Source organism: Triturus cristatus, chromosome 6 (genome assembly GCF_964204655.1).
Source record: "Triturus cristatus chromosome 6, aTriCri1.1, whole genome shotgun sequence".
Classification (NCBI taxonomy): Eukaryota; Metazoa; Chordata; class Amphibia; order Caudata; family Salamandridae; genus Triturus; species Triturus cristatus.
This window is the reverse complement of record NC_140589.1, coordinates 785,785,688-785,809,802: the sequence shown is the minus strand read 5'-3', so window position 1 is coordinate 785,809,802 and position 24,115 is coordinate 785,785,688. Positions and strand designations below refer to the sequence as shown.

The window sequence follows — 24,115 nt, the reverse complement described above, 5'->3', positions numbered from 1 at the left end:
AACATCCATCACTGGCTCTAAAATAGCCTCATTAAAAGGCAACAAGGGCTCTACTATTGACAAAGGTGAATGCAGGACTTCAGTCAACAGGTTTGGTCTATATTCAGCAGAGGGCAACTGCAAGTCCAGCAACTCTGCAGCCTTTTTGATGACCGTATGATAAGGGGCCAACTCCTGTGGCGGTGAAGACCTAGCCGAAGAATGCTCCCATTCCGGATTAGTATCGAGATCACTAGCATCCAGAATGCCTTCAAACTCATCAGAAGATCCACCGACCTCACCTTCCTCCACTTCTTCCCTATAACGCTCCTCCTCCAAAATCCTCTGGGCCTCTCTTCGAGAACGGATCCAGGGACCCGACTCCATCTGCTCCGCGCCCGGCGCCGCCTACTCCTCCGGCGACGCCGACTCCACGTTCGGTTCTGCCGACTCCGCGTACGGTGCCGGGCGCGGAGCAGATGGAGTCGGCAACGGCGTTGAGGGAGGATCTGAAGAAGGCAAACGATCCAGATGAAGCCGGGATGGATCTCCAGACGGCGCCAGGAACTGCCACGAAGGAGCCATCGGCAAGAAGGGCATAAAGGGAGCCTGAGCATAATCTGCGGCACTCCTAAAGTGTATGCCATAGGACCCACGGGACCAGATGGTGCGCCGGATGGGAAGGCAGCCCTTTGAAAAACCCCATACATTGCATTGAGGAAATGCGTTGGATCCGCACCCGGTGTCGGGAAATGCGGGTATGGGTTCGAACCTGAATCCGGTCGAGGAGTTTCAGGAACCGGAGCCGAAGTGTCCTCAACTGGCACCGCAGGTTCAGCTGGCACTGGAGAAGGCTCTTCCTCCTGATCCGGTTTGGCATCGGAAGCTGGAGACTCCACTGGCACCGGTGACTGCGCCGGGGACCGCGCCAGAGTCTGCTTCGGCGAAGGAGACCTCTCTGGTGACATACGAGAAGGAGAAGGAGATGGAGAAATAACTTCTTTGCTTCAATGCCGAGGCGACGGCGACCTCGAAGCCTTACTCCTCGACGATCGGCGCCGAGAGCTATGCTTCCTCTTCTTATGATGTTTCTTCGACTTCGAAGAGTGTGAGGTCGACGACTCCGGCCTCGACTTCTCCTTTTTCCTACCTCTTATTTCCTTCTTCGCCTTGGCCATGAAGAGTTTCGCCTCCCTCTCCTTCAGGGCCTTGGGGTTCATTTTTCTGTAGCAGGAGCAGTCATCCACATCATGGTTCGAAGAAAGGTACCACAAACAATCATCGTGTGGGTCAGTAATGGACATGTGGCCCCCACATTCCCTACAAGGTTTAAAACTTGATTTTCTTGTTGAAGACATAGCTTATCCAGAAACAGTAACCCACTCCAAGACAACAAAGTAGCAGGAGCGTGCTGGAAAACCGTTACGCGTCGACGGCGCGGAAAAAAGGGAACTGATGTCATCACGCCGACGTGGCTCTCTTATGGCTCCGGTGACATCATACGGAGTCGCGCGCGGAGCCGAGGTATTATGGCGTCCACGTCGGCGTAGAGAGCTGAGGAAAAAAGTTCAGTGGAACGCTGGCGCAGGGGATATTCACAAGGTGAGGAATCCACTGACAGATGTATCCATCAGAATAAGTGTTTCCGGCCCGCTAGTAGCAATGATTATTATTATTATACCACGCTACTAGGGACTAATAAGTCAAATAAACATGTCAATCAGGTTCAACCCAATTGTACCATGTTTTAGTTTGTGAGTACACATGCACTTTAGCACTGGCTAGCAGTGCTAAGTGCAATGCGTTCTGAGGCCAACAAAAACAAATCCCAGCAAAACTAGGAGGGTAAAGGCAAAACGTTTGGGGAAAGACCACCCTAAGGCTGACAGGTCTAACACCTACACAAAAAGAAACTGAGTGATAACCCAGTGCAATCTTCACAAATTCAAAGCCCAACTATTTCCCCATCAATCCACTGAATGCAATATAACTACCCTTACCATGGCTGACCAATATTTCTCTTCTATCTGTCTGTTCTGGGAACAAAATCTAACCATCATTAAATAATGTCGCCAAGAATATCCTTGTCATAATTTTCACATTGCAATTCTAAATATTAATATGCAGACCACTGTTTGAGTGACAAAGATATCTATCTATTCCCCTAAGTATTAGGAAACTGCTTAAATACCACAGATTTACATAGGATCTGCATACCTGTCTCCTCATCTGGTAATTAATAATAAGACACCATGCTATAAGTTGCTAAACAATGTTCAGTTACTCATCCAGGATCATGATCATAGCAATATACCCTGTTTCTGGTGATTTTTCATGATTTTACCTTCTGTTGTTTCCATATTACATCATTGTATTGTTTCTTAATTGGCAGTTACTGGGTTGTCTCCTATTGCATAAACGCACAAAAACTCTTGAAATTAAGAAAAAGCCAGCAACAATAAAATGAAAGTGTTATCAGCTTGGCTTTGTTGCAGGTGTGTACGCAGTGGTACTACAAACTATGCTGTTATGCTGTGCGAACAACTTTGATTTAGGAAAAAAAGTAAATATCGCATGATATTTCCAGCAGTATACCTGGAAAGCCGTGACTGGAGCAGCTTTTCAACAATTCTTCTCAGAATATTAGAAAATTCTTAAAAGCCATAAATCTACACCTGTGAGTAGGAGTATGTGTATATCTGTAGTAAGTAATGTTTATGACTCAGGCACTAAAAGTCTAAGGTTGAACTCACTCCTAAGGATCAGTTAGACCGTAAGCAACTTAGACCAAGCAACAGTATGGAACATGATCTGGTTTGACAATTGTCTTCATATTTAGAAATGGCAGTATATAAGAATGAGAGCACTTCACTTTGTAGAGTCTTTACCTCCTTGATGGCTTTTTCAAGCACTTCAGCACATTCTTCTGGAGATAGGATAACTGGAATCTGCATTGCGAGTTTAATTGCTTCCGCCACCATTGCCTGGACCTCTGGATGATCAGCCGTCACCTCCATTTCCATTGACTGCGTCACGGTTGATTCCTCTGTGCCTGGTGTGAATATATAGGTGCAATTTAAGATCCTCATTTATTGATTTTGCCTATATGATCACCACCCAAAGTCAATTTACAAATAGACATTCTAAACGTGGTGATTTATGTATTATATGTATGTATTTATGCAACATGCCATGTCCACCTTGAGGCAACTAGGTGATATAGATATTGTAGACTAAGGGACTGTTTTACAAAACAGTTTAATTCTGTAAACCTATGTTTAAAGACATAAATGGCCCCATTTATGCTTGTCAGATATCCACAAAAGGAAACATGGCAGGAGAAAATGTTTTACTATTGCAAAACTGTACACCACAATTGAATACAATTACACAGTAGTGAATCTAACACTAGGAATGGGGATTGGGCAAATCATGGCCTGACTGACTTTTGCCCTTTTTGGAAAATTATTCAACCAAGGGCAACAGAGCTTCCACTGCTTGGGGGGGAGGAGGTGGTTAGGCAAGGTGGTTCTTCCACGGAGAAAAGCCTTCCCCAATTCAAAGTTATGCTGTGCGTGCAACTCTGATGTGGGTAAATTGTAAATATCACATGATATTTACAATAGTATACCTGGAAAGCCACACCTGGAGTAGTTTCCAACCATACTACTCAAGAATGTTTATGAATCCTCAAAACTCATAAACCTACACCTGTGCACAGGAGCTTGCGTACATCTGTAATATTGTTTGTGATTCTGGCACTAAACATCAAACGTTGAACCTACACCTAAGGATCAGTAAGATTACTTGATTTCTAAGGTGGCGTGGATTTGTTTTCTAAGATTTTTACGTCAACATTTCCATCCCGATAAAAACATTTGTTGTGGAGTCTTTACCTCTCATCATAAGCCAAGAGCACATGGACCCATTTCCAAGACTGAGAATCTTGAACAATAAATTCAAGGGTCCTGGGTGTACCTATGTAATACTAGAAGAATTTGAACATTTGGATTTGAATGAAGAGACAGGCGAAGAAGAAGTAAATGCTGCACAGATTGATGAAGGGAAAGTTTTGAAATTACAAGTGAAGAAAAGAAAAGAAGAGGAATCTTCTAAGACTAAAATGGCTAACGACAGGGTTGCTGAAAGACCAAAACGAAGTAGAGTTTGCATACGTAGCATTTTATTAGTGGTTACAGTATGGCTATTCCAGTAGCAGTTCCTTATCTCATGATAACAGACAAGAAGAACGATACAGATACTAATGAAAAGATAGCTACCATGAAAGGAGATAGAGTAGAATTAGAAGCAGCAGATGAGATAGATTTACATCACACAGTATCAGATAATGACACATCTTTAAATGTCTTTACAAGGTTGTTGTTTCAGTATGTAGATACAATCAGGATTAGTGATTGTTATGTTTGTATGAAATTACCAGCTTCAGTGGCAGAAGGAGTCACATACCATCATTTACCTTTAAAATATGGTATTTCATGTAGTGTACTGAAAAGTCTATTCTATAGAGCAGGAAAACTTCAATGTTATTATTCAAATTTAGATGTAGTATTTTCAGAAATTCCTATTCAAAGGAATATGAATCCAGTGCTTAGTAGTCCAGATGCACAGTTTATGGGTGAATTTTTCTTAACAATGAAGTCAATAGATATAATAAAGGCACACAAAAATAATTTAACATGCACATTATGTGAAGAAGAGAAAGTGTTTTTGAATTTAGTTGAAGAAAGGAGACAGGATTTCCAATGAAAAGCTGCTGAACAGAAAACCCATATTCCACCATGGGCTGAGAAAGAAGTAATTTATACAGCTCGCAAAGCTCATGCTATGATGTCCCCAGACTTTGTGAAGACAGGGAAAACCTGCCTCCATAGGGTTTATTACGTGGGTGGGAATAATGCTTACTACAAGATGCCTGCACAGTGGTATGGAGCTGCTGCTTTGGGATTGTATTTCCAAAGATATACCATGTAAAAAGAATTACTGGAAGCAATGAAAACACTAATGGACTAACACGAAGAAAGAGAGCTAGTTTTTCAGAAATAATAGGTGACATATTTGGTGCATTGATACCCTCAGTGGGAGTCATTCTAAATTCTCATAGAATCTGTCAATTGTCAACAGTAGTTGATCGTCTCCCGACTGATACTGCTGGGGGTTTCTTGATGATTAATACAGAAATGGTTGCAATTAGGTCCATGATTTTACAAAATCGACTTGCGCTTGATATATTATTGGCAGAGGAAGGTGGAGTCTGAAAAATGCTGAAAGTGCAACATTGTTGCACTTACATACCTGATAAAACTAGGGAAATCAGAGGGTATATGAAGAATATTATAAAACTTCATGAAGATTTGAAACCACTGGAGGTTGACAGTATATGGGAAAGACTAACAAAAAGTATTTCTTCAATAGGGACTTGGTTTACTAATCTAGGGAAAGGTATTTTAGGTCAAGTAGTTCTTTCGTTAGTTGGTATAACAATAATAGCTTTAAAAATAATGATATGGTGTAAATGTTGCAGAAACAAAGGGAAGGGAAGAAAATATGAAGAAAATGGAAAGGGAAAGAAAGAAAATATGAAGAAATTCAGCTGGAGGAAATGAAAGGGAAGTTATATAACAGAATGAAAGATTTGAATAGCCAAGATGAGAACAAGAATGAAGAGGGAGGAAAGGAAAATGAGATATGCTAAAGTTGGCATCTGATTGGGATGGGTAATTTTGTGATGGCTCGAAATGCCATCAGACAGGGGATTGATGGAGCAAGGACTCGTGGAAAAGAGACTTGCTCGGAAGCAATCCTCTCATTTAACTCTTTAACATGGTATTAATTGCGTATTGTGTAAAACTAATGTGCACCACATCAAAATGAGGGTTAGAGAAGTTTGCCTATGTGTTTACTAACGTAAGTAACTCGAACAAATTGCTAAAATGGCTGCAAACGGGAAATCTTTATTGCGCATGCGTCAACTGCATCCAGCAGTATGACGAGCTGTCGCTTGGAGGGAAATTCTTGCGCAGGAGCAGAACATACTAATATGGAGTCTTGAAGACTTGCATGCATAGCACCTGCTTAGCTAAAACTAAATCGAGCTATTTTACTAATGCTAATGCAGGGAAAGTACTAATGAATAAAGAGGGTCAGAGTAGAGATGGGTGGTATACAGTAAAACCATTTATTTTTTAAAGTAACATTTGTTTTTCTGACTTTATCACTAGTGCGCATTTGGGCCTCTTGGGTATGTCTGAAGGGAGCCGAGAGACGTGGGTTTTGCACATGACAGCTGAGAGACAGCCCGGAAGAATGACGAGTAGGTTAAGAACAGGACAAGGTCACAGTCTGCCTGAAGCCTGGGAACCGGCAATGAAGAACCTGAATGAATAAGACCATATGTTCTAATAAATACATTTGTTACCGATGTAATGTGAATGCGGGTAGGAAAATAAAATATGAATAAAAATTAAGGGGATGGGTTTGTTAACAAAGAGCTAACTGAGAAGAGTGATATGTAAGCATGGTGTGATGATCTCCCCCGTGCTTAACCAATCAGAATTAGTATTTTTACGATATTGAAACTTTAATGGGTGGTACATTAATTACGAAGGATATAATTGAGGTAGTCTTAGATAGTTAGTGAGACGGAGATTTGCTGAATGCTGCAGAGCTCGGGATGCTCTCAGAGTAACGAGAGATGCTGAGGAAGAATCGAATGCAGAACCATCTATCTTAACATAATTGAATTAGAAAGAAGATGGTGGAAGAATCTCGAGGAGGAAGAGAGTGTCAAAGAGGGGTGCGACACAAACGTCGGTGTTAGAGAGGTCATCTATCCTGTCCTGAAACCTGTCCTGAAGCCTTTGTCGCCTGATCTATCCCAGGGGACCCTTACCAGCCCTTTGGCCTGGGGGTTGTCTTCACACCATCCTAGGTAATTATAACTTCGTGAATTTGCAGATGTACTTTTCTCTCTCTTTCCTCTCCTTTCTGAGCATAAGTCATTGCAAGGTACAAAGTATGTGTTTGATGATTGATTAATTGAGTCTTCCTTCCCATGAGTGACAGCTACTGTACTGTACTTTGATAGTGGTTCACATAAAATTAATTTAAATAAAGTTTTTAAGAATTTTCCAGAGTCTGTGGTCATTTCATCTTAATATAAGAAGATACATTTATGTCATTTCACCATCAACTAGTTCAACTAATGGTCCATCGACAAGAGAAAAAAAAGATTTGATCCGTGAAAGGTTAGTTAGAAATAAGGTAACTAATCTTGAATTTGGAGTCCATAAAACTTTAACTCCAGCTGTATTACCCAACTGTGTGTGTGTTTATGGGCCCAGGTGAGTATATGTTATTGGAGTATCTGTTGCTGGTACGCCGCTGGATCACCAGTCCGGCTGCACCGTTTGCACTGCCGTAAAGCTGGCCCTGTCCAGAGCCCTTTGGCATCTGGACAGATGGGTAAATTAGCTAATCAGATAGGCGTGTTCACCCTCAGGCTAGCACCACCCCTATGGTGAGCTACCTGAAGTGAGGCGACTTTTCAGAGTTCACCATTTTGCTGATAGCAAACTTAGTATCTCTGGGACAGATTTAGGCTTCTTCCCATAGGAAGTGGTCATATAGGAGGCATAGTGACCCCAGGGGTAAGTAATCCATTGGCTACTGCCCAGACTCCTCTAACGCCACTAAATTCAGTATTTAAGGGAGCCCCTGGCACCAAGAAATCAGATCCTGTCGACCCAAAATAGAACAAGAACAGCAGAAGAAGCAACTGACTTGGCACCAGCTCTGCCGGCCTGTTCGCATCTCTGCGACAATTGCACCACAGTCGACTCACCCTGAAAGCTGCTGTTCCTCCAAAGCCTTGGAGGACTGCCAGCACTTCTCCAGAAACTCAGGAACCCCTGTTGGAGCTCTTCCCTTGCACCCTTCAGGTACCAAAAACAAGAAGTGTGAGGCTCCAAGACCATGAAAACCCGAGGCCGGAAAGCACCACTGAACCCGAGTCACCTAGCCGGAGCTGAAGTGGGCCACTGGTGCCAACATGGTCCCCAGACCCAAAGCCCACCATGGGTTACCCCATTGTGGACTTCTCAACGTCGCTTGCAGCCACTTTTTGCAGTAGCCTCTACTGTGACTGCTACCAGTGACGAAAGCCAGACGCCTAAGGACACCTCTACACATGTCACCCCTGGCCGTTGGAGAAGGGGACCAAAGGTGTCCCTAAGTCCAGAGTATCGTGAGGCCTGAGCACCCCCCCCCATTGGATCAGCCTGACTGGCCTTCAAGACAAAATCTGAAGCCTGTTTTCATGCACACCAATCCTCATTGACTAACATTGGGCACCTGATGCGGTATTGCACACCTGCACCCAGCCGCCCTAGTGTCGCTGGAGGTGACTTACTGGTGCTGCCTTGGATCTTGCTTCATAATCACCTTATGTCCAGGTGATTTGTTTCATAAGTTGCTTTACTGTACCTGAATGCCATACTTGTTTTCCCTCACATGAGATAACATTGCAGCGTCTGAAAAATGAACTGTTGACTTTTTAAATTGTTAATTTCTCTTGAAAAGTGTACTTACCTGATCATATTGATTCTGGTGCCTAAGTATATATAAAGATCTGTGTTATTTTCATAAATTGTTGTTGATCTTCTTACTGAGTCATGCGCATCATTTATGGACTGTGTGTGTATTGTGCAGATGTCTAACACTCCTCTCTGATAAGCTTAATGCTGCTAGATCACACTACCCCCTAGAAGAGCACCGTGGGATTGCTAGAGCAAGCCCTTGTCCACTTATATGGAAATACTTGGATTCTGTGCACAGTATATCTCGTTTTGATATATTATATAAAGAGTCAACTTCCTGCAGTCGGAACCTTTGGAATAAATTTAGGGTTGGTTCTGAGAATCACCCTGCCCTTCATTAACGGAAGAAAAGGTTCCCTGATGGTGAATACTTGAATCTCTGCCACTCTTCTGGCAGATGTTAGAGCTTGGAAAAGAGTTGCTTTTCAAGAAACAAATTTTAGGTCTGCTTTATGTATAGGTTCAAAAGGAGGTGACTGAGGGCTGTACTGTGATCCCATGGAACGACAGAATGTCGAAGAGGTGGAAAAGCTCTGAAGAAACCTCTCATAAATTTTTTAATAAACCTTACAGAAAAAAAGAGTGGACCACAAATTCTCTGTCCTTATAAATCTGAAGCTAACAGCCAAATGGACCCTGACTGAAGAATATTTGAGACCACTTTTGGCCAAGCTTAACAAATATAGCAGGATCAGAGAAGGCTTTATCTGAAGAGGATAGTGACCATTTTTATGCACCAGACATAGAAACACTTCCACTTAGCATAAATGCTTCCAATTAGCATTGTAAGTCTTATTGATAGCTGGAGCACAAGCAAACACCAGAATCTGTTTGCACTCTAGTTGAAGATCCAGATGGACAAATTTTAGGTGCTGTCAAATAAAAAGACTTGGATCATGGTGAAGAATTTCTCCTTGACACCTGGACAATATCCTGGGTTGCACATTCAAGGGAATGTCAGGATGTGCTGCCAACTGCAGCAGCTCAGTGTACCAATACTGGCGAGTCCACGCTGGACCAACGAGGATCAAATTGCAATGATCTATTTTTGTTTTCTTCAACATCCTGGGGCTCAGGCGAAAAGGAGGAAAGGCGTAGGGAAATATCTTTGACTAACTGATTGAAAGAGCATTGCCCATGTTCTCTGGATGCCAACACCTGCTTGCGAAGCACAGGCTTTTCTTGTTGTTTGGAGTGGCAAGCAGATCGATTGAGGGGTGACCCTACTAACTGAAAATGTGATCCACCTGTTTCTTTTCTAGTTCCCACATATGGCAATGAGTCATCTGGCTGTCGAGCTCATCTGCCTGATCATTTTGGCAGCCTGGCAGATGTTCCACAGCAATGTCTATCCTGTGAGAAATGGCCCAGTTATGCAGCAGTTGAGCTTCTTCTGAATGGATCACGGAAAATGTTCCTCCTTGCTTGGCTATGCAGAACATGGATGCTGTGTTGTCTGTTCTGACTAGGACCAGCTGTACTGCCAATCTGAGAAGGAACGCTTGTAAACCCTGCCTTATGGCACAGAGTTACAACACATGGATACAGAGTTTCCTCTCTGCATCTGACCATAGTCCTCTGGTTATAGGCAGGAAGGAGAGACCTGCAGTTAGGTTTTCTGGAATTCTCCACCAGATCATGGCTTGTGTCAAGCGCCTTGTAACCAAGTCCATATCTTTCCATGAGCCTTCTACCGGCCTTCATTGTGAATCCAGCTCCTGCTGAACAGGTCTCATCCGAAGCCTGCAAAACAGAATAAGATCTATACCTGATGACATCATATACCTGTAATAACTACCCGCGCCAGCCGACTGCAGCGCCATTAACTGAATGCTGAGTGTACCGGCTCTAACCAGGATTCAGTCTATGCTGATTCTTCCTCTTACTGGCCCCCACGGGCACCATGGTCCTCCATGATTGATCCGACGGATTCAAAGCATATAGTACGAACCACGCTGCATGGTTGTACCCTTCTCATACTTGTACCATATTCTACGGAACTATTTTATTAACGACCTTACGACGATCCTAGCAAGTAGCGTCACGCTGCCAGATCCTACCAGCTCACACGTTTTCTCGCCCTGATGATGATCTCTAACTAAGGAGATCGAAACGCCGTCGACTTTCACAACCAAAACTCCTTTTACATAACTTAAGTCCTCTGGAGTTTTGTACAATGTTGTCAATGCGATGTAAATTTTAAGTCACTAGCACCTATCACTTCACACACCTTCACCTCTTCTGTGAGCACCGGAACTAGCTCCTAAATGTGGATGATACTCAGTTTATGATGTTAATAAATGTGATGTCATTCGTAAAACCTTGTGTCTCCGCACATATTGTTTTTCCAGTCCTGTTGGGACTCTCCTTTCACTACTAAAACTTAGACGAAGGCTACACTTGAAATAATAGTAGCCCTGGCTACCCGAGGACCTTATTGGCCTCACCTCAGACCGCTGTCTTTTTCAACTATATCATATACTTATATTGCACAAGTATTACCTCACTTTGATTGAGTATCCTTGATCATATACAGACTGTCTTTGAGGATAATAAAGGCATTTTCATCCATACTGGTTGAAAGCTGCTCTAAACTTTTGTGACCTCTGTGAGCCACACAAAGTGACTCAAATCTGTGATACTGCAACAGTCCTAATGCCTCTGCTCTATCAGTGCTGGTCCTAAGGCCTTGCAGAGCTTTATCAACATGCCTACTAAAAAGAGTGAGCCCATCAAAAGGCATGACTAGGATTTTAACTTGGACATCAGTACAGAAGACTGTGGATTTTGACCAACCTTGTCTCCGTAGCTCAGTCCTGCCTGCCAATTGGCGAAAACCTGTATTTGAAACATCCATCACCGTGTCAATAATGAAAGAAGTTAGTTCCCCTTCCTTTAAAAAAGCCCTCACTGTTTCCCTCTTATCCTCAGGGATTAGATGCAGTAATGGAGCTATGTCATGACATATGTGGCGATCATAACAACCGAGAAACACCAAGGCATTGGCTATCTTAATTGAGGTGGCAGCCATAGGACAAATTCTCTGACAAAGATTGTCAATGCGTTTGCTGTTTTTACTTGCTGGTTTAGACAATGGTATTTTGGGGTTCTTGGTCCTTCTCTCACCTGCTAAAGCAATAACTGTTTCTGGTCTAGTATGGCTAGTGTCGCAAGCCAGAGCTGAATCTGGGGCTCTGTATTCCTTTTTCAGAAGAAGTATCACAACTGAAATGGTAGCCGGTGTCTTCATCAATTTCAGTCCTTCTGACTAGACATAATCAAGAATAGGTATGGACTTAACATATTTCCGAGGTTGCTCTTTCAAAGTCATATAAAAACATGGTTGATCAACAGAGGTCATTGGTAGATTGAATTTCCTGGCAGATCTTTCAATGAATGAAATTTAAAGATATCATCTGTAGGGTCTTGCGGAATTCACCCATCACTTCCACTTGGGACAAAAACATCTCTGTCATCATCCTCCCTTCCACCACCGTCTGGTGGTAGCTCTCCTTCTACACCTGAATAGTTAAAACCATTAGAGTAAGCATCATCCATGTCATCTCCATGGACCGATCTCTCAAATGTTTGTTGCATGAATAATTTACTATTTCATTTGCTGCAAAGTTGATAAGAATGCCATTGGCACTTGGACCATATCTGGTTTGCTATAATATTTAGGTGGTTTCTGCCTTAAATCCATTTGAGTACTTCCAGACTTGTGCTCCTACTGGCACACATATCCGCTGTAGTACTCCTCATCCTCCATTAAGTCTTCTTCAAAGTCTGGGACATAACTCACATCCAATTACGTTGTGCTTCAAGCTCTCACTGAGGCATAATCACTACCCTCTTATTGATCTAAATGTAATACCTGCACTGGAGGCACATCAATCACGCTAAAGGTGAAAACATATCTCATACCATGTTCTTCATTGATTGTGTGGATCCTAATTGTAATTTCGTTGTAGGAGAGTAAGATCGGCTTCTTATAGTTACCCCCACTTTTTGCTGATGTATCACTGTTTTCGACTTAGACTGACTGGGATCCTGCTATTCAGGACCCCAGTCTATCTGTTTTCTCCTCTAAATTAATTGCATGTACTTTAGGTACACCCCAGATTGGATACTGGGGTACCCTGATCAGTCCCTAGGATATGGTACACCATGTATCCAGGGCATAGGTACCCCAGAGGCCTCCCAGGGACTGAATCATGTATTGTGCCACCCCTGACAGGCCATTCAAGATGACACCACAGGTCTGCTACTGCAGCCTGTGTAAGGTGGTGTATGCACCCCTTACTTAGATATAGGTTCACTATATATATTCTAAACCACTGCACATATAAACCTATCAGTCACCACTATGGCAGGCCTTATCAATCCTGAAGGCAGGGTGCTGGGTTTTATGTGAGAGGGTGCCCCTGCATGAGCTGAGCCCCTCTGCAGCCTTCAGAACCTATTTTCCGGGGTTGTCTGTGATGCAGCCAACCATATATATTCAAGTGCATTATAACCTCGCGGTAAATGCTAACTTTAAAACGGCTGCTTAGAAACATGTTGTGTTTGGTGTTAAACACCCTGGAATCATACCTTCCCACCAGTAACTAGCGGGGGAGGTAAGATTCCACCCTTCATAGACCTGGGACTGACCATGCCAATGCAGATGGACTCTCCAGATATTTCCACTTAGAACATGACGACTCAACTGGTCAAGGTTAGTTTAATGTCCCTAAGTTTGGGGGGGGGGGGATTCTGTAGGAGAGTAGGGTCTGCTTCCTATGCTCACCCCCACTTTTTGCTTTTGCTTCACTGGTTTTCGACTTAGATGTGGCTGTGGGCCTGCTAATCAGACCCACAGCCCAGCTGTTCTCTCTCTAAATTCATACTATGTACTTTAGGTACATAACCCAATTGGTAAGGATCACCTTATAGGGCCCTGTACAGTGTACCTTAGGTAGCCAGGGCATGGGTGTACCCTAGGCCTACCAGGGGCTGCAGCATGTATTATGCCACCTCTGGCTGGCCTCCCATCATGACACAACTGGCTGATCACTCAGCTGGGGCAAGATCGTGTAATCACCCCTTGCTTAGGTATAGTATCCCTATACCTACCTTATATATAGACACATGGGTAACCGTTCAGCCACTCCTATGGCAGGCCTTAACAATCCTGAAGGCAGAGTGCTTGGTAACACGTGAGATGGTGCTCTAGCATGAGCTGACCCTGTCTGCAGCTTTCAGAACCATGTCCTTATAGCTGTTCTATGATATTGCCTACCATATACTCTTAAAGTGCCTTATAATCCTCGCGGTTATGGTAACTATGGTTTGGCTTTATCAAAACATGTTGTGTAAGGGGTCTAACACTTTGGAAAACTACCCCCACACCATTTCTGGCAATGAGGATAGTATTCCCCCCTTCTAGAGGGAGAAGACATGTTGAAGACCTATTACCCGGTTAAAGTTAACCAGAGCCCCAGCATCACAAAATGGATGCTGCTGCCACAGACACAAGTCTGACCTCCTGCTGCTGGGAGTCCTTCCAGCGAGGGAGGCTTGGACAATAGGTTTCCTGCCTTGGGAGGTGCTAGCACCATCCTAGACAGGGCTTAGTGTATTGGGGCAGGGAGGGATGAAAGAAACGAGACACTGCTTGGGGCACACAAGGTGTCCCATGCATAGTCCGGTTCAAACCGGTGCTGGGGCACTCCAGCCCCAGTCCTGGAATGAAACTGGACAAAGGGAAGGGGGTGTAACCACCCCCCTCCCTGGTCCCACCCATAGGAGGAACCAAGCAGGTAACCCAGCCCCCCAGATTAGTATAAGAGTGGGAGCTGAGTCCCTAGGACTTTGGATTATCCTGAACTGAAACTAGACACGAAACTCTGGACCTTCGACATTCGACGACAAGAAGACTGAAGAATCTCCCTTGTGGCCAAAGAGTGGGCACCCTGTGCAAACAGGCACCAACAAGCGACCTGCCGTTTGCTCTGCCCAAGTTCTACGAGGAACCGATTGCAGAGCCCAACCAGCGCCTTGACCTCCAGACTTCTCTGACCCTGATCCACAGCCAAGCTGAGATCCGTGGAGGCGACGAGAGACGTGGGACCGGCTACATGGGAAAATTGGCGAGTAGCTTCCAGCGCAGCTTCTGAGGCATTCTCGAAGTTGTGCACTGGGGATTGAGAAGCCCCAACCCCGAGCACCATCTGCACTGAAGATCAGCCCTCCACACTCCACGAGTTCTGCGTGGAGCCCTTCTGCATTTTCCTGCTCGACGCGTCTGTCCGGTTGCTTGCCCGTTGGCTAGTAGCCTCAGTGACGACGAACCCTTAACTTTTCACCACTGGTTTGGCTCCTCCAGACTGGCCCTTGCTTCCCTGTGAAAGAGAAGCACCTCAGGCCTTCCTGGTCTGCACCTGAAGCGAATTTCCATTTCCGCGTGGGTTGCCTTTGCCAAGGCTTGCTGACTCCAATCGGGTTGTCGACTCCGCCAGCAGCAAGATTCTTTGTGGGACAGCTCGTACCCCGGTTCTGGTCATTCTCGATGCCTCCTGGTCCACGCAGCTGCAGAGACAAGCTTCAAGACATCACCTGTGTTCTGCACGACATCGCCTGGTTCCTTCCTGGTTCCACACGGTCACTGGCTAGTGACCCAGACTTTGTCCCCTCTGCTTGCAGGTGTTCTTCCTTCAAGATCCACCCTTGGATCCACCGGACATCTTCCTCCTGGCTGCCTGCCAGCATCTGTTCTTCAGGCATCCATAGGATCCAGCGACGACACATGACACATCTTCACACCTATGCACCCGTCTCCTGTGGGTGAGGTAACGCGAGTACTCCGGTGCTCCAGTGGATATTGACTATGCAAGTGTCTAAGTCTTTAGTTGCTTCCTCCTAGTTACTTCGGAAGTGTTCTTATTCTTCCTATTTCTAATTGCTACATTCCCATTGACTTTAATGTAACCCGCGTGTGTGTTTCCACACTGCACACGCTTCCCGTGGGCCTCCCACTTCCTAACTATTGGTAGGGTAGTGTAGCCCCAGCGACTCCCTAGGCCCTAGGCCTACTCCCTGTTCGTGACGTGGTACTTATACCACTTTCTTAGTATATGGTTTGCGTAGCCCCTGGGCCTAACTGTATTTTTCCTGTGTAACTTAACATATGCTACTTAAGAAATTGTTGTGCTTAGACCTCTGAACTCATAAAGAGTGCTGAGGGTATATGTTAGAATAAATACATTCTAATTTTATATATATCTGGTGTGGTGTCCTTTCATTTGGTAGTCAAGGGATTATAATGGTATAACAGCTGGCTTCACATGCCATACAGAGTTTAGCCTAAGACTGCTCTTGTCCATCACTAGGATAGCTGGTCTATAAGGTTGACTTTACAACCAATCACCATAAGGGTTGTTTGGACTGATACAAGGTGTACACTAGAACTAGTGACATCATATATCAGGCCAACTTCTCACAACCGGTACACTCGGTACCAGATTTCTCAACCTGGGCATCACAAAATGGATGCTGCCAGCCACAGACACGAGTCTGCCCTCCTGCTGCTGAGCCGAGCTCGAGCAGAGGAAGGCCTGACAATAGGTTTTCTTTCACAGGGAGGTGTGACCACCTCCCAGACAAGCTTTAGTGCATTGGGGCTGGGTGGGTGCACTCTTAGAGTGCCAGAAAGTCTGCACTGGGGGAACATTTGGTGTCCCTGTGCATAGTCCAGCTCAAACCAGTTCCAAGAGCCATTTACTCCTTCTCTGGCGCGAAACTGGACAAAGAGCATGGGTGTAGCCACCCTTCTGTCCTGCCCCTCCCCTAGGAGGGTCCACAGAATCTTTCCACCCCTTCACATGGGTATGATGTGGGTTACCTGATCACAGGACTTTAGATTTTACATGGACTAAACTCTGCAAGCAGAAACCAAGTACTTCAACGGTCTACACTTCGCTGGACGACAGAAGAATCTTCCTTGGAGTAAAGGAGTTACTTAACGCATCTGAACGGTTTGCATCTCCCGAGCTCCTGAGGACTCCGAAGATTTCTGCAACACAGGAGGTGGGTTACCGATCTTCCATGAGGTTGATCTGACCTCTCAGCAATCCTGAGACCAGTATCCCTCGTGGGGACTGTGCAACCTGAACCCCTGTGCACTGTGTACTTTTGCAGCAGCATATGCTTTTTGGCAATCCCTGAGGCTGTGCTTTGGGCCATGTGTAGTTCTGACCCCAAGCAGTATGTCCACTGAAGATTTCCGGCCTACACTCCACAAGTGTTCCGTGGGCTGGTATTTCGTGATTCCGCTCGAGGTCCCTTCGCGATCCCTGGTCTGTTGGCCTGTGGGTCCCTGTGAAGGTAACTTTGACTTTCCTTGGGCTTCCCTGGTTGCTCCAGACGAACAAGTTACTTACCTTCGGTAACGCTTTTTCTGGTGGATACAGTATCTGCCTGTGGATTCCTCACCTTGTGAATATCCCCTGCAACAGCAACATTCGGAAACTTTTGTAGCAGTCCACGCCGATGAGGTCGAAGACGACGTCACAGAGGCACGACTCCGCTCGCGACTCCGCTGACGTCACCGGCTCCATAAGAAGACCTCCTCGGCGTGATGACGTCAGTTCCGCCCCTTTTTTCCGTGCCTTCGAGGCACACGGACGGACTGACAGCAAAATGTACATAAACAGTATACACAGTACACAATATGCATATCAACACACAGTGTGGAGAAGAAACATCAAAGCACTAGAAATAACCTAATGCCCTTGACAGTCATAAACACATTTGAAATCATCAATAGAATTACAGTCATAGAGTCACTGGTATAGAAGGATGGACAACGGGGAGGCGGGTGGGTCAGTGAGGAATCCACAGGCAGATACTGTATCCACCAGAAAAAGCGTTACCGAAGGTAAGTAACTTGTTCTTCTGATGGATACATCTGCCAGTGGATCCCTCACCTTGTGAATAGATTCCACAGCAGTCCCCACTCCCGGAGGAGGGTGTCCATCCCCCTATACCAGAAAGTCCTGAAGGACGGAACGAGCAAAGTGTCCGTCCCTCCTCACCTCGGTGTCCAAGCAATAATGTTTTGCAAAGGTGTGAAGGGAGGCCCAAGTTGCCGCCCTACAAATGTCCTCCACAGGAACACCCCTAGATAAGGCAGATGTAGAAGACTTTGCCCTGGTAGAATGAGCCCTCAAACCCTCCGGAGGCTCCTTACCAGCTAGGGAGTAGCAGATCTTGATGCAAAGCACAATCCATCTTGAAAGGGTGCGCTTGTGCACCGCACGACCCTTTCTGCAGCCAGCAAAACCCACAAAGAGCTGGTCATCAATCCTGTAGTCTTTTGTCCTGTCCAGGTAAAAGCTCACCGCCCTCTTAGGGTCCAAGCGGTGAAGTCTCTCCTCCTCCTTGGAAGGGTGAGGGGGAGGATAAAAGGTAGGAAGAGTAATGGACTGCCCCAGATGGAAGGGAGTTACCACCTTAGGCAAAAACGCAGCCCTGGTCCGGAGTACCATCCGTTCAGCATGCACAGTCAAGAATGGGGGTTTTGAACTAAGAGCTTGAAGCTCACTTACCCTCCTTGCCGAGGAGATCGCAACGAGGAAAACCGTTTTAAATGACAACAGCCTCAAGGGACACTTACGTAAGGGCTCGAAAGGAGAACCCATAAGATAAGTCAGTACAAGGTTTAAATCCCATTGAGGTACAATAAAAGGAGTAGGAGGAAATTTATTTGTGAGGCCCTTGAGAAACCTAAGTACAATAGGTGATTTAAACAATGACGGCTGATCCGGCAGTCATAGGAAAGCCGACAAAGCCGATAAATATCCTTTAACTGTGGCCACAGCAAAGCCTTGCTGAGCAAGAGAAAGGGCAAACTGCAAAATGTTAGACAAACGAGCCTTCAAGGGATCAACTGACCTCTCTCCACACCAGAGAACAAATTTAGACCATCTATATGAGTATATGGATTTGGTGGAGTGTCGCCTGGCCGATAAAATAACATCCACCACATCAGGAGGGAGAGAGAAAGAATTCAGGTTGCCTAGTTCAATCTCCAGGCATGAAGGTGTAAGCTCTGGAGGTGGGGGTGTAGAACCTGCCCCTCCGACTGCAAGAGGAGGTCTGCCCTCAAAGGGAGACGGAGCGGAGGGCACGAGGAGAGGTGGAGAAGATCTGTATACCACAGCCTTCTTGGCCAATCCGGGGCGATCAATATAACTTGGGCCCGGTCTTGGCGAATCTTCCTCAGAACCCGAGGAATCAAGGGTATGGGAGGAAACGCGTAAAGGAGTCGTGAGCCCCAACTCAACTGGAACGCGTCCCCTAACGCTCCCTGCAACGGATACTGGAGACTGCAGAATGACGGGCAGTGAGCATTCTCGTGAGTGGCGAACAGGTCCACCCGAGGAGCTCCCCACATCCGAAAGACGTGACGAACTACCTCTGGATGAAGCCTCCACTCGTGGTCGGCGGAGAACTGCCGACTGAGACTGTCCGCACGCATGTTCAGAACTCCGGCCAGATGATTTGCCATCAGACAAATCCGATGGTCCTGAGCCCAGGACCATAGACGCAGGGCCTCTCTGCAGAGACAAAGAGACCCCACTCCTCCCTGTTTGTTTATATACCACATCGCGGTCGTGTTGTCCGTCAGGACTTGAACAGACTGACCGCGAAGGGAAGGGAGAAAAGCCTTGAGCGCCAAACGTATCGCCCGTAACTCCAGAAGGTTGATGTGAAGCAACCTTTCCTCTGGAGACCAAAGACCCTTGATCTCCAGATCCCCCAGATGAGCACCCCACCCTAAGGTGGATGCATCCGTTATCACTGTTGTCACCGATGGAGGTAGATGGAAGGGCTTTCCTTGGGACAGATTGCCCTCCACGCTCCACCAAAATAGATCCGCCGCAGCTTCTCTGGAGATCCTCACAGACTCCCTGAGATCCCCTTTGTGCTGATACCACTGCTTGCGGAGGCACCACTGGAGCGCCCTCATGTGCCAGCGTGCATGGTTGACCAACAGTATGCAGGAGGCGAACAGACCGAGCAGGCGAAGGACCTTCAGAACTGGAACAACCGCTCCGCTGTAAAACAAAGGAATCATTTCCTGTATGTCGAAAATCCTTTGAGGAGGAGGGAATGCTCGACACACAGTAGTGTCCAGTACCGCACCTATGAACAGGTTGCGCTGAGAGGGCACCAGGTGAGATTTGGGCACATTGATCGAAAAACCCAATCTGTACAACAGCCGAGTTGTATCCTGCAGATGACACAGCACCTTCTCCGACGACTCCGCCTTGATCAGCCAGTCGTCTAAATAAGGGAAAACCAAAATTCCCGATCTTCTGAGATGGGCTGCCACCACTGCCATCACCTTTGTGAAGACTCGAGGTGCCGAAGTAAGACCAAACGGGAGGACCGCAAACTGATAATGTTGCGACCCTACCGTGAAACGGAGATACTTCCTGTGCGACTTCAGAATGGGGATGTGAAAATACGCATCCTGCAAGTCGAGCGACACCATCCAGTCCTCCTGATTCAGCGCCTGAAGAACCTGCGCAAGGGTGAGCATCTTGAACTTTTCCTGTTTCAGGTAAAAGTTCAGGATTCTGAGGTCCAATATCGGACGCAATCTGCCGTCCTTTTTCGGAATCAGAAAATACCGGGAGTAGCATCCCTGACCCCTCTCCTGCTCCGGAACCACCTCTATCGCACCCTTCTGAAACAACTTCAGGACTTCTTCCTGCAGGAGAAGACGGTGGTCCTCCGAGCAAGCTCCTTGGCAAGGAGGGTAATTTGGAGGGAATTCCCGAAAGGGAAGGGCGTACCCATTTTCTACAAGATCCAGAACCCAGAGATCTGTAGTTACAGATTCCCAATCTTGTAGAAAATGGGTAAGCCGGCCCCCCACAGGACCAGCATGATCCGGAATGTTGAATCTAGGGCTGTTTTGTGGTGGTGGGAGGGGCTGAGGAAGAGGAAGAGGAAGAGGAAGAGGAGGAGGAGAGTTGACGGCCACGTGAGAGACCTCTAAGTCTTCCTTTATATCCCTTGGAGCCTTGCTGCTGCTGCTGCTGGGTTGGCCTATAAGAACGAAAACTCGCCCTTCCAAATCCTCTGTACCTCTTGAAAGTACCTCTCGGCTGGGATTGAAGGCCCAACGACCTAGCCGTAGCCTTACTCTCTTTGAAGCGCTCCAGAGCAGCGTCAGCCTTCTTCCCGAACAGACCAGACCCATCAAAAGGTAAATCCAATAAGGTTGACTGGACATCCGAAGAGAATTCAGAGGACTTAAGCCACGCACCCCTCCTGGTGGCAACAGAAGACCCCATGACCCTGGCAACTGAGTCTGCTGTATCCAGGCCACTCTGAATAACCTGGCGAGCAGCCGCCTGGGCATCCGATAGTACTTCATTGAAGCCTGCTCTATCCTCCTCTGACAGTTTAGGTGCCAACTTTTTAGCAGAATCCATAAGCGCATGGATATAGCGCCCCAACAAACAAGTCGCATTTGAAGATTTTAACGCCATAATGGCTGAAGAAAAGACCTTCTTGGCCGATTGGTCTACCTTCTTTGCCTCCCTGTCCCCTGGGACTTGAGGAAACGCACCTTTAGAACGTCCAGAACAAGCCGCCTGAACCACTAGACTTTCAGGTGAAGGGTGTGAAGACAAAAACTCAGGATCCCCTGGAGCCACCCTATATCTTCTTGCAACTACCTTGGATACTGCAGGAGCTGAAAAAGGCTTGCGCCACACATCCAGCACAGGCTCCAATAATGCCTCATTAAAGGGCAACAGAGGCTCTGACACCGCAGTTGGAGAATGCAACACCTCAGTCAAAATATTGGACTTGAATTCAGTAGATGGCAATTGAAGGTCCAACAACTCTGCAGCCTTTCTAATTACAGCATGATAGGGTGCCGCGTCTTTAGAAGGTTCATCCGATGGCGAAGTGATCTCCCACTCCGGAGACAAATCCAAACCACTTGCCTCCTTCAACTCGTCAAACACCTCATCAGATTCGACCAATTCCCCCTCTTCAGCCTCATCCATCAGAAAGCGTCTCTCTTCCAGCACTCTCTGCGCCTCTATTCTTGAACGGATCCGCACCTGCGGCGTCGGCGGCGCCATGATCGAATCCGACGGCGCCGGCAATGGCGTCGAACGCGGATCAGCTGGAGCAGCCGGCGTCGAACGAGGTCGAGTCGGCGCCGGCGAAGAGGGAAGCGGCGTCGATGTTCTCGGCGCCGGCATCTGCCAAGACGGCGTCGCTGGGAAGAACGGCATAAACGGTGCTTGAGGGTAAACCTGCGGCACACCCAGATTGAAAGCCATCGGACCCATCGGACCCATAGGTGCACCAGAGGTATACATGGCCCGAGAAAACACCCCGTACATTGCATTGAGATAATGCGAGGGGTCCTGACCTGGATTAGGGAAATCCGGATACTGGTCAGGTAACACCGGACTCGGGCCTGCCGGCGCCGACGGTGGAACTTGCGGCGTCACAGACTCACCCGGAGCCTGATTATCCTCATCCTGGGCCGGAGTCGGAGACGGAGCCCGAGGACTTCCAGGATCTGGAGATGGCACCGGCGCCGGAGAGGACGCCGGCACCGGGGATTCAGCCGGAGCCGGCGAAGACACAGGAAAAGATGGAACGGGAGGCGAAGCCGGAACAGGAGAAGGAGACACTGACTCCCTTCGACGCCGAGCAGGTGATTTCGACTTCGACGTCGAAGCCTTATGATGCGACGAATGCCTCCTCTTTTTCTTATGCTTCTTGCTCTTCGAAGCATGTCCCGAAGTCGACTTGGAAGCCGACCTCGACCTCGACCTGGATCTTCTTCTACCTCTTTTCTCCTTCTTCTTCATCCGGGCGATAAAGAGCTTTGCCTCTCTCTCCTTAAGAGCCTTCGAGCTCATTTTCCTGCAACTCGAACAACCTCCAACATCATGGTCCGAGGACAAACACCAGACGCAATCGTCATGCGGGTCAGTGATGGACATGTGTTTGCCACATTCACGGCAAGGCTTGAAACCAGACTTCCTTGTCGACATTCTCGAAGAAAGACAGAGAAACTTCAGAATAAACACAAAGTAACAGGTAAAGCTACCAGTAACGATTCCCGAAATCCGTTGGCGTCGTCGGCGCGGAAAAAAGGGAACTGACGTCATCACGCCGAGGAGGTCTTCTTATGGAGCCGGTGACATCAGCGGAGTCGCGAGCGGAGCCGTGCCTCTGTGACGTCGTCTTCGACCTCATCGGCGTGGACTGCTACAAAAGTTTCCGAATGTTGCTGGCGCAGGGGATATTCACAAGGTGAGGAATCCACTGGCAGATGTATCCATCAGAAGTGCCCTGACTCTCCATTGCTTGGAGAGTCCCCAGGACCTTGCTGGTCCTCACCATAACTTGTTTCCTCTGCCAGTGTGGGTTTGCTGTTGCCAAGGCTTTTTGGTGTTCAATCCGGACACTGACCGCCCAGCACTCGACATCCTTTGTGGGACAGCTCACCTCCGGACTTTGGTTGTCGTCGACGTCTCCTGGTCCCCGTGGCTGCATAGTCAAGCATCCTATCTTCACACCTGAAGCACCCGGCATCGGTGGGCATTCGTCTACCGAGCCCCTGTTCACCCTGAAGTGACTCAGACTCTGTCCCCTCTGCTTTCAGGTTCTTCTTACCTCAGATCCAGGCTTGGATTCCACCGGACACTTTTCATCTTCCCAGCAGCAGCACTTCTTCGCATCACGCCATTGAAAACGATGAGGGTTTCCGACACCAATTGACCCTTATGCGCCCGGGTCCTCTGGGATAGGTAACACGGGTACCTCGGTACTCACAAGGGTGCTGGCCTTAGAACCTTCTATGTTCCAAAGGGTTTGCTTGAAGTCCTCTCCGAAGTGTCCTTAAACTGTAAATTTCCAACTGCGACTTTCCCATAGAGTTGTACGGAGCTTGCGACTGTGTTCTCATACTGCAACCGTCCTCCGTGGGTTCCCTGTGTCACTCCTTTGGGTGGTTCCTTGGGGTCCCATCAATTCTACATGCTCTAGGCACTGTGTCTAGTGAAGTTGTTGTTGTTATACCATTTTTTTAGTATATGGTTCGGTCTCCCCCTGGATCCCGCTGTGTATTGTGCTATTTACTATCGTTTATTGATTCAGTATTGTGCGCCTTGTGCTCTAATCTCATAAAGAGGTTAGTAGACAGTGTGGGGATTCCGGCCAGTGGCGGAGATTTAGCCATGGCCAAAATCTCCACCTCTGGGCCGGAAGCTCCGCCTCCGGCCTGGAAGCCCCGCCTCCAGGCTAGGCTGAAAGCTCCGCCTCCGGGCCGGAAGCTCCGCCTCCGGGCCGGAATTTCCGGCCCGAGTGCGGACGTAAAGTTAGTAGTCGTAAATCCATTCTGTGAATACCAAAACTAGTAAGTGCATTCTGTGAATACCAAAAGCAGTAAGTGCATTCTGTGAATACCAAAATGGTAGTAAGTTTAGGATTTT

General features: G+C 47.0%; 1 protein-coding gene across 6 annotated transcripts in view; it reads right to left on the bottom strand.

Annotated features, from left to right (window-relative positions):
* Nucleotides 1–24,115, bottom strand: part of AK9 (adenylate kinase 9) — a 1,219,082-nt gene that overhangs the window by 886,728 nt on the left and 308,239 nt on the right. For all 6 annotated transcript variants that reach the window (XM_085611347.1, XM_085611348.1, XM_085611351.1 and 3 more), the window contains exon 17: nucleotides 2,868–3,031. In XM_085611347.1, the coding sequence (XP_085467473.1) occupies nucleotides 2,868–3,031 (164 nt within the window). The remainder of the gene's footprint in view (nucleotides 1–2,867; nucleotides 3,032–24,115) is intronic.